Source organism: Nicotiana tabacum, chromosome 20 (genome assembly GCF_000715075.1).
Source record: "Nicotiana tabacum cultivar K326 chromosome 20, ASM71507v2, whole genome shotgun sequence".
Taxonomy (NCBI): Eukaryota; Viridiplantae; Streptophyta; class Magnoliopsida; order Solanales; family Solanaceae; genus Nicotiana; species Nicotiana tabacum.
In genome coordinates this window covers 135,425,785-135,437,827 of record NC_134099.1, presented here as the reverse complement: position 1 = coordinate 135,437,827, position 12,043 = coordinate 135,425,785, and the positions used below count along the sequence as shown (strand labels likewise).

The 12,043-nt window shown below is 40.3% G+C and overlaps 1 protein-coding gene across 1 annotated transcript; it reads left to right on the top strand.

Moving 5' to 3' along the window:
- Nucleotides 1–923: 923 nt before the first annotated feature.
- Nucleotides 924–2,203, top strand: LOC107793471 (uncharacterized). The gene is made up of 2 exons (XM_075240365.1): nucleotides 924–1,262; nucleotides 1,589–2,203. Exons 1-2 carry the CDS (start codon nucleotides 924–926, stop codon nucleotides 2,201–2,203), a joined length of 954 nt encoding a protein of 317 aa, XP_075096466.1.
- Nucleotides 2,204–12,043: the final 9,840 nt, after the last annotated feature.

Sequence of the window (12,043 nt, the reverse complement as noted above, 5' to 3'; positions counted from 1 at the left end):
TAATGATAGGGGACATAAGATATTCACTTGTAAGAAAACACATTGACTTTATAGAGAGAATTTGGCCATATTGCAAGGATATAAAAATAACATTTTTACTAAGATTCTTGTCTAACTTTTTCACTTGATCCAAGAACAACCTGAATGTTCAAAGACTCATTAATTATACATCATTATAAGAAAGAATATCCACAGATCCCACCCCTTTTTCGGGTAAGGAGATAGGACTAAAATGACGAGTGACTTCCCTGGAAACCTCATGGATGTTATCAACGAGAGTTGTGAAACGCTAGGCGATGATGTGACACCCACTGCCTCCCTAGGCGCGAGAGGTCGCCTTCCTTCCATTGCAACATAACAAAACCAAATGGAAAACGGGACTCCATGTCCACAGGAGAGGGTACGCCACCCGCCATGAAAAAGTTCCTCGAAGCGTGGCTGCCTGATATGTTAGCAAGCATGCTCAATAAACCTGCTCCATGCACAACCATAGAGACCGCAAGAGCCCACACAATGCAACTAGCAAACGAGCAGGACGACCAATCAATACCAGGTATAACTTACAATATTACTAACAATGCAGGTGACGGCGTTCTCGCCGCCATTCTAAAAAGGATGGAAGAAATAGAGAATGAAAACAAAATGCTCAGAGATCAAATGAAAGAACACCAAGAACGAGTCAACAAGATATCACGCGCCCCTAAGCTACTGCCTTCAAAATGTAGCCATATCTCAGGATATATGACGAAACGACTGACCTCGAAGATCGTGTGACTCATTACGTCACCGCTATGAAGGGAAACGACCTCACCAAGGAAAAAATGTCCTCTATTTTGCTGAAGAAATTTGGCGAAACCCTCACGGGAAGAGCATTAACATGGTATTCACAGCTACCAGCCCGTTCCATATAAACCTTCGAAGAAATGGATGATAAATTCGAAATGGCGCATGCCGTGGCCAAGAAAGTCAAAACAAGAGTAAACAACATCTTCGCCATCAAGAAGTACATGGGAGAGGGATTGAGGGACTTTCTCTCCCAATTCAATAGGGTAAGAATAACCCTACCAAATGTGTCCGAAGGAATGGCAGTCACGGCTTTTCAGAACGGGTTGAGTAGAGAGGGTTCAAGAGCAACCAGAAAATTGCTCAGCCAGTTGATGAAGTACCCTCCAACCACTTGGGATGAAATCCACAATGCTTACCATACTGAAGTCCGAGCAGATGATAACGACCTCAACGGACCAACTCGATGGATCGTCTTGGTAAAAATTGAGCCCAGGAAAGAATGAAGAGACAACATAAGGAGGGATCACATGGTCTCACGACCAAATAGGGAACAACATCAGCCATATGTCAGGGCCCACACCCCACCTTCCTTCCGTTATGATGAAGGCCCATCTAGGCCGAGGACGGGGACTCACTGGAATGAGAGAGGTATGCCCCCTTATTGTCTGCTCACAATTTTTGTGTGTCACCTATAAAAATAGTCTATGCCCTGGAGAGACTCATAACGAAGGTGAAGTGGCCGCCAAAGATTAGGTCCGACCCTAGCACTAGAAAAACTGGCGCCCTCTACATATTTTACCAGGAACGAAAACACAAGACAAAAGACTATATCACCCTCAAGCAAGAGGTTGTGAACATATTGCAGCAAGGACACCTCAAAAAGCTGTTGAGCAACAAGGGGAGAAACAACTTCGCTAGAGTTCGTGAACATCAAGGCCCGCCAAAGCCATCGTCGCTGGCTCGTACCATCAACATGATCATCAGCGACAACGACGATGCCTCCATCAACAGTGTTAAATTTATTGCCACTCGCAAGCTCAAAAGATCTATCATGCGTGAACGGTATGCCGGACTCGAAGAAAGTATCATCTTCGATGAGTCAAATATCGACGGTTTGACATTCCCTCACAACGATGCTCTTGTCATTACTTTACAAATTTTAGATACTGATGTCAAACATATCATGGTAGATAATGGTAGTGGAGCATGCATTATCCATCCGCGAGTCCTCACCCAGATGAGACTCAAGGACAAGATAGTGCCACGCTGCATCACACTAACCGGTTTTAATAATGCAGTTGAACGGACATCGAGTGAAATTACACTTCCCATCTTGGCCAGCAGCATAACTCTAGAGACAATGTTCCATATCATAGATAGAGCCACCACATACAATGCCATAGTAGGACGACTATAGATATATCCCATGAGAGCCGCCCTCTCCAACTTATACAATGTAATCCAATTCCCAATGCCTTGGGGGATATTTAACATATGGGGAGAACAGGGCACATCCTGAGAATGTTATAACATCACCTTAGATAGCACGACAACCCAACAGAAGAAAGACAAGGAAAAAGAGGCTTAGCAATAGGGTTGAGGTCGACATAAGAAGAGACTATGGATGTCACCATGGACCCCAAAACGGTTGAAGCCACGGACTCAACTATAGAGGATCTCGACCCCGTTCAATTAGACCCCAGCGATTCGAGCAAAAGGCCTACATCAACTGTAAACTCCAAGAACCATGTAAATTTAGTCAATTCCTAATAACTAATGCAGAGTTGTTTGCCTTCAGCCATGCAGATATGCCGGGCATCCCCCAAGGAGATCGCCACACACAAATTAAACGTAGATCCATTATACCCCTCGGTAAGGCAGGTCAGATGAAAATTCAACCCCGCCATCAACGATGCCGTCCACGAGGAGGTGGAGAAGTTATTAGAAAATGGCTCCATTAGGGTGTCAAAATACCCCAAGTGGATTGCCAACGTAGTGATGGTCAAAAAGAAAAACGGGAAGTAGAAGATGTGTGTAGACGTCACAGACTTAAAAAAAGCATACCCGAAGGATTCGTTCCCATTACCATATATCGACCAACTCATCGACGTGACAGCCGGGCACGAGCTGCTGAGTTTTCTGGATGCATGCTCGGCCTATAACCAGATACTTATGGAAGAAGAGGACTAGGAGAAAACCATGTTCATCACCCACTGAAGGACATATTGTTATAGGGTCATGCCATTCGGGCTGAAGAACGCATGAGCTATGTATCAAAGATTGGTCACAAAGATGTTCAAAGATTAGCTCGGCAAGACCATAGAGGTGTATATCGACGACATGCTGGTCAAATCTGTAAGGGCAGAGGACCATATCGACCTATTATAAGGAATCTTTCGACATATTAAGACGGTACAGGATGAAACTAAACCTAGAGAAGTGGGTGTTTGGCATAGCCTCGGGGAAGTTTTTGGGTTTCTTAGTGTCACAACGGGGGATCTAAGTCAACCCAGACCAAATCAAAGCCATAGAAGGGATACCAGAGCAATTGACTACTAAGAAGCAAGTTCAAAGGTTGACTGGTCGAATCGCCGTCCTATCAAGATTTATCTCGTGGTCTTCCGATAGATGTCATAGGTTTTTTGGTGTACTCAAAAGGATAACAGCTCTGAGGGGACGCCCGAGTGCGTACAAGCTCTGCGAGATCTAAAGGCGTATTTTTCATCACCATCTCTGCTCTCGAAGCTCGAACCCAGAGAATATCTCCTTGTCTACCTCGTTGTCTCCGAAGTGGCAGTAAGTGCAGTCGTGATCTGAGAAGTTAATGTATGCAATCTTCTATTTATTACATTAGCAAAACACTTGTCGACGCCAAAACAAGGTACCCACACCTCAAAAAATTGGCCCTGACACTAGTCTTAGCTTCACGAAAGCTTAGACCCAATTTTCATCGTCACCCTATCTCGGTCGTTACCACCTTTCCTCTGAGAAGCAGTTTACATAAACCTGAATTATCGGGGAGACTGGCCAAATAGGCCATCAAGCTAAGCGAGCACGATATCACATATCAGCCACAAAAAGCAATAAAGTCGCAAGTTCTTGCCAACTTTGTCGCAGACTTCAGCATAAAGATAATGCCGGAGGTCGAGGAGGAAGCTGTCCAAGCTTCTCTCCAAACCTCTGGGTCTTATATACCGATCGCGTATCCAACACTTGTTGACACCCAATTTTGCCCTCATATTTTCTCAAATAGTATATATATTTCAAAACATCAATTTACATCATTGATTAGTTTACAAATGAATGGAACCGTAGAAGCTGCCAACAAGAATATCAAGAAGATATTAAGGAAGATGGTAGATAATCACAAACAATGGCATGAGAAGTTACTGTTCGCCCGACTTGGATATCGTACCACGATTTGCACATCAACCGGGGCAACTCCTTATTTGCTGGTCTATGGTACTAAAGCCGTCATTCCCGCCGAAGTAGAAATTACTTATTTGAGAATCATACAAGAGGCCGAACTCAATGATGTAGAATGGATACAAAGTCGTTATGAACAACTGACTCTCATTGACGGAAAAAGAATGAATGCAATATGTCACGGTCAACTTTATCAGAACAAAATGTCCAGAGCTTTCAACAAAAGGGTCAAGCCTACACAATTCACACCAGGGCAGTTAGTGCTAAAGCAAATCTCCCCACATCAGGATGAAGCCAAAGGGGAGTTTTCTCCCAACTGGCAAGGGCCTTACATAGTTCATCGAGTACTAACAGGAGGAGCACTCATACTTGCAGAAATGGACGGAGAGATTTGGCCAAAACATATCAACTCAAACGTAGTCAAGAGATACTATGTTTAGGATTGTTTACATTTTTTCATTTGATGTAACTGAACTACACTCGACCTGATTCCCGTTTAAGAGAGGATATGTAGGTAGCCATGTGGCTTCGGTCACATCTTAATAAAATCTTCATTTTTTCATGGTCAGAAACTAGGGTAGAATTTTGAGGAGGACCCTCAAAATTCTGAAGCAAGCCCAACCAATTTTGTCATACGCAGAGCAGTCAAAGAATTGCTTTCAAACTGGGACAGAATTTTGAGGAGGACCCTCAAAATTCGAAAGCAAGGAGGTTGCAATGTCTCTAAAATATGTCACAGCCATTGGTTCATCTAACTAGCTCAATATCGCATACTACTATATTTTAAACAACTATATACATATTTATCGAAAAATTTATTTCTATGGCAGCCAGATGTTACCCAGGGTAACTCAAACAGGATCTTAAGACAGGAGCACAGGCAAGGCAGAAGACAAAAACGCGAACCAACCTTCCCCACAGAACTCACAATTTTTCTTTGAATGCAGGTACAATAAGACAATGATACTCGTAGATACATCAAGACGTTGTCTTCAAGACAACAAATCATCTAGCACAAACATCTTCAGCTAAAAATATTTTTCCATCTTCCTCTCATTCTTCGCATGAGGCTAAGCATTGCCTCCCTAATTGCATAAGGCTAAGCACTACCTTTCTTTGCATGACACTAAGTACTGTCTCCTATTTTGCATGAGGATAAGCATTGCCTCCTTAACTACATAAGGCTAAGCACTGCCTTTCTTTGCATGAGACTAAGCATTGTCTCCTTTCTGCATGAGGCTAAGCATTATCTCCCCAATTGCATAAGGCTAAGCACTGCCTTTCTTTGCATGAGACTAAGCATTGTCTCCTTTCTGCATGAGGCTAAGCATTACCTCCCCAATTGCATAAGGCTAAGCACTGCCTTTCCTTGCATGAGACTAAGCATTGTCTCCTCCTCCTACATGAGGCTAAGCATTGCCTCCCCAATTGCATGAGGCTAAGCACTGCCTTTCCTTGCATTGAGACTAAGCATTGTCTCCTCCTCCTACATGAGGCTAAGCATTGCCTCCCCAATTGGATAAGGCTAAGCACTGCCTTTCCTTGCATCGAGACTAAGCACTGTCTCCTTTTCTAGCATGAGGCCAAGAATTGCCTCCCTAATTGCATAAGGCTTGTTGATACCCAATTTTTCTCTATATATTTCTTAAATATGCAAATACCTGCAAAATAGCATATATATACATACATAAGCATATCCAAGGTTTTTATTATTTTTCTATAATTTTAAAAGGTTTAAATTGATTTATTTTCCCTTTTTATCCATAAAATCCCTAATAATTATTTCCAAAATTATTATTTTGATAATTCATCTATTGTATTTCTATATTTATGCCGAAATATGGCTAAATTAATTTTTACAATTTTATTTAGTATTTTTAAAACTAATTTGCACATAATTGCAATATTAGCCCTTTTAAGATGTAATTAAGTTTTATATGCATAAAATTGGATCCTGTATTTTTAAATTGTTAATTATGTATTATAAATCATTTTTGTACTTTAAATTAGTTTTCAGAAACTATTTACTATTTTTATAAATAAAAAGGGGAAAAATGGCTATTTAAAATGTAGCCAAATTGGCTTTCAATTATAGCCCAAATCAAAACCCAATTTCCCAACCCAATTTCAATTAAAAACCAACCCTACCCCAATTTAAATCCTACCCAAACTCGGATCCCCACCTACTCGTCTCATCCTGGCCGTTGATCTCTAAGATCAACGACCCCTATTTCCCCTTACCTTTTTTAACCCAAACGACCCCCTAACCTAAATCATACTTACCAATCCACCGCCCTTGAATCCCCTTTCCTCTCCAATTCTCTCTGAAAACCTAACTCAAACCCTAGCTGTCGCCACCCAAACCAGCCCTAATCCCCTTCGATCCTCACTCAATCCATGGATTCCCATGGCTGTTTGAGATGTATACTCGTCTCCTACGTCTCTTGGCTGCCCATTTTTGTGATTTCGTGGAAAGATCTCGAAGAGATCTAGTCCAGATCTTGCTCAACTTCCACCCTGGTCTCTTATGCTACTTTCCGGCCATCCATGGTCGTTCGAGTAAGATCCATGATTTTTCCGGCTGAAATCGGTAACGATCTAATGTTTTCTCATCTTCCTTGGTTCTCTGAAACCCTAGCTCCTGAGATTTTCCATTTTTCTTTAGATATGTCTTAGATCTAAGTGTATCCATGAGTTTTAACCGATATTTTCTTCATCTTTGCTATTTTTTTCGAAACCCTAACTCACTATTGTTCGATTCTTCTCAGATCTGAGATGATTCAAGTGTTATTAAACGTTTTACTTAAAAAAATCTCCTGTTTTGAGTAACTATTTTGATTTTAGTGGCTCTTTTCTAAACTAGGGTTTAATGAAACTCGTCTTCTCAAAGTTTTCATGATTTTTGAGTGTTAATCATATGTTCTTAGGTATTATTGACTGATTTCTGCTAAGATTGTCTGGACCCTAACTAGTTTGTGTTAAGGCTCTAATTTTCTTATGTTTTGCTTTGACTCTAAGTCTTTCCGAGCTACTTGTTACATTGTTGGTGTTGTGCTTTGACTTTCATGATTTTCCCCTTTAGCCTCATTCAGTATCTCATGACTTTTACCCTAGTTCATCTCTACTAGGGTTTCTAAGTCGATCTCTTGGCAAGTTTATGCATGCTTATGAAATTCTATTTTTGCATATTTGTCTATTTACGGAAAACTAATATTTTTCCTCTCTTCAAATTAGTATTATTTTTGAAATGTTGCCTGGTTTGTTCTGTTAAAGATTCGTATGCATGAACTTTATTTGTTTCCTTATTTGTAATTTTAATTGATCACACTTGCCTTAACTATCTGTCAGTATGACTTTGTGATTTTTATTGATCTTTTACTTTGTATGATTGAGATTCTTGCCTTAATTAGACTCTCTTGTTATTATCGTTAATCAATTGCCCCTAATTAAGGGGTCTATTCTCGACTCCCTTATGATAATTGATTTTGTGATTTGTTGATTGATTCTTAATTGATTGAACTCTGATTCCCTTTACCTTATTAGTTCTACTCCTAAAGTGCTATATATACACTCTTGTTTTACCTCTCAACACACGAACAATTAGTTTAGAACACACACATATACACTCAAGCTCTGTCTTCTTTCTCTACTATTTGTGCTACTGCTTTGTCTAGCCGGTTGGAAGCCAAGGCTAGACTGTAGAACTCTGATTGCTTTACTTTTTCTGCACTTTGCTTCTTCAACTGGTATGTTCCTTGTTCAAATTCTGAAACTCAACTCTATGTGTTCCCTTGTTTGTCAATCCCTGTCTCTTTCTGCACGGATTTAATGGCTCATGCTATTAAATTGCACTTCTTGTTTACTGCTTTACTCAGCATGCCTAAAATTTTGCCCTCCCTTGTTCAAATGTAATCAGCATGTTTACTTGTTCCTGTTTATGTCCCTCAACTAGTGTGTCTCCTAATGTACTTGATTAATACTAATTCTTGACTGATTATGTGTAATAAGTCCCCTACATGACTACTTCCATACCCTGTCCCTATGTTTTATTACTGTTATAATTCCAAGCATGATTCCCCTGAAGTAGTTGTTTGTGTTTTGAAGACCAATTATCCCCTCTCACCCTTTGTATTTGCTGGTCTATGTGCATCTTTTCTCAGCCATGATTATGTGTTTAAATTTGGACCCTCTGTGTCCCCAACCCCTACTTCCCTGACTTCTGAAGTTGTACTGCTCTTTGAACTTGTTCTGTATGTGTTGTTGTTGCTCCTATCCCCTTCCCTTTTGTTTTGCTTAAGCAACTATTCTGTTGTCTTTTTGCAAACTCACTTCAAACATGACTGTTTTCAAAACTGTTTTCCAACTCAACTCCTATAAATCTATGTCAAGCACTCTCACATATACTCTTAGACCACTAGGTTCTGTCCCTTTTCTGTGAGCCTTGCTTTGGGACCCTTGAGATCCCTCTGAACCTGGACATATAAGAGTGGACCCTTCCATACTGCACTTACTCTTGGTTATGCAATCTGGGTGTGAGCACTGTCCGGGATCCCTGGAGGTCCTTTGGGAACTCTAACACACCCAAATATGAGAAAGGCTATAGAATAATATTGCCACTTGAGGTGGTTTATTACATAACTTAGAGAGGAAGTCCTAATTAGGCTTCCTATAGTGTAGCTTCTTATTTTTCATTTCTACTTATGTAATTCCCTCACATGGTTTGTAATAATTTGTAAACAAGTATTGGGGTGGTTAGTAAAAAGGGATAGGGTAAATATGCATGCTATAATTTGTTAAGGGTAGAAGCCATGTTATTAGGTTTATATTCCTAATTGTGAAATAGAAACCATGCTTAGGATTCATACAATGCATTAGAAATCATGTTCTTAGGGCCTATTTTTCTTGCTTCAGCACCTCATTCATTGATCCATGCTCTATGTCTATGCACTTAGAAATTCTGCTCTTAGGAAAATTCTACAACCCTGCCATGTGCATTTAGAAATCCTGCTCTTAGGAAATTCTGCAATCCTGCCATATGCATTTAGAAATCCTGCTCTTAGGAAATTCTGCAATCCTGCCTATGCATTTAGAAATCCTGCTCTAGGAATTCTGCGTCATGAGTTTTATACATGCACCTTAGACACCATGTTTTAGGATCTTCTTTGCACTTGCATTCACACTTAGTGTAAATTATTGATTATAAAAGAGGTAAAAACAGCTTCACACTTGATTCTCCCGGTTAAAATAACTGGTAATAATCTCTGCATCTGATTAAAACAACATGCTCTTAGGGTAAAAAATCAGCTCCAAACCGTCTTTCAATAATTCTAAATAACTACTGCATCTTGCTTTACACCTAGGCAAGCCTTAGGTAATAACTGAAACTGCCTTTGTTTAATTATCAACTATTAAAATCAGTAGGCAACCCTGATTCGGACTTTTTTTTTGAGTCATGTAATAAATCTGGTTCTGCTGCTATCACTTAAACACCCTGCTTTAGGATTATGAATTCAGACTTTAGCTGTGCACGAGTTATGCTATCTATGTGCGTTATTTGTGGAGGTATACTTGAGCCTTCTACTTGCTTCTATAGGATAGGAGTCCTAAATTCCTCCGAGATTGATAGGAAGGGACGGGTAACAACATGCAATAGGGGTCGAGACCAACCCTCATTTTAATTACCTTCACGGGTGGAAAAGGGTAGATATGGATATGATGACCGGTGCGCTAATACCACGTGTAGCCCCTCTTTTGAGGAGTGTCATACTGGGTATTGCATTGATGTGATCCATATTATTATAAAGCCTAGGGCCCCCCTCCCCCTTTTAGGCTTAGATTGTAACTTTTCTAAAAAATCTTGCTTTTCACTAATTGTTTTCAAACACTCACTATTTGAGCCCTACTTGTCTACTTGCTAATTGCACAAATTCACAAAAACTGTCTGGCCGGTAACCACATTAGTGGATCCTGAGGGGTGCCTAACACCTTCCCTTTAGGATAATTTCAAGCCCTTACCCTATCTCTGGTTATCCAAATATAGTTAGAAATGAACCCTATAGGTGCCCCTAACGCACCTTAAAATCGTTAGGTGGCGACTCTTCAAAATTGCAAAACCCCTTTCCCAAAATGAAAGAGTTGTCCCATACCAAAATGTCATGAACCCGATTTTCGCGGAAAGGAAAAAGGGGCACGACAGCATGGCGACTCTGCTGGGGATTTTTAGGCTTTTACCATTTCATACTGTTTTTGTGAATTTGTACCTCTCCTATGTGCAATTACTTGTTTAATTCCTTTAAGCGTTTAATTTCTTTTTCAAAAGCAAAACTGACATATCTTTTTGTTTCATTCCTTTATAACTGCTTTAAATTATAAAACTGCTGTATTTATCGCTTTCTTAACGTGAAAATACATGTCAACATGCTTTTAATTACTGCATAATCATGCTCAACATCATACTCCACTCGTGCCAAATAAATACTATAGCAATGCTTGATGAGTGGTTGCGCCCTTCCTATATCATAACCCCCTAAATTCGGAAAGGCTTATTTGCGATAAAACTAGTCGATCAGCGGTGCAGTCGACAGTTCCGTGCCTTCTCCCTTGAGTTGTCCACTCAAGGGTACCAGTCTAAAACCACATAGAAACCTTATTCTGTTTAAATTAGGCATGCATCATGGTCAAACCTAGCTAGATCAGTTATGTTGTCCACATAATGATCTTTTAAGATAGTCTTGTCCAAAGTCCACTAGGTTTCTCTAAACCCAAATGGACATTATCACGTTCTATGCATTTATTTGGAGAACTAAATGCTTCATGCTAATTGTTGATGTCAAATAGTCGAGTCCGGTGGGGGTATGATCTTAACCCTTTTGTTTTACAGAAAATGAAGAACGAGGTCCCCAGCTTCGGTATGGTTAGCACACCCTCACTCTTACTAGACTGGTGGAGGAGTCTTCCATGAAATGACCAAATCAATGAGTGGAAAGAGAGGGTTGACAAAGTTAGAGAAAAGTTGGAATATCTAGAATACAGTCTGCTGGAATTGGAAGGAAAAGTGAGGAAGAGAGTCGCCGACTGCTAGCACGCTGAGGGAAACGAAGGAGAACACTTGGCAAAGGCATTTTTACTGGTGAACCTACGTGAGCTGGAGGATTTGATCAACGAGAGCATTCAACCTGAGGAAGGTCCTTCTAGGACCAAGTAGATAGGAGTTTACTTTTTCGCTTTATGAATATAATAAGGCCAATGGCCATTAGTGACCTTTATTCCTTGCTTATTTAGTTTCGTTTTGGGATTCGTCTTATTTTATCAATAAAATGAGGCATATAATTTTATGTTCTCCAAATCAATTTGTCGCTAGGCCTACCTCGGGCACAAAGAGGTTCCCAACTTAAGACACGCTTTACATTCCCACACTATGTGTTTAAATATTGCAATATTTTTTATAATCCTCACTAACTTGATTACCCATTGTTTTTATCTATGTTTTTATTATTCCCCTCCCCAAAGGTTAGTTCATGCACTCTGGCATCATCATCTTATTTCACAAAATTTTTAAGGGCCCTCCACCCACTCTTACTCTTAGTCCCATTAAAGGCAAGAACGAAGGCAAGATGGAAGATTTGAATAACATCAGGAAGGAGAACACAATTGAACGGGTCGAGACCACTGATGGCCAAGGTATTCGAGTTCCTAACGAGAATGTGTCGCAACTTGAACAGAAACTGTTGAAATTCTAGGAAGAGCTGGATCAGGTTCGGAATTTGGCAAACCTGTCATTTTCCCTCAACACCCCAGATATCAACTTCCCCAACACTCAAAACCCTACACC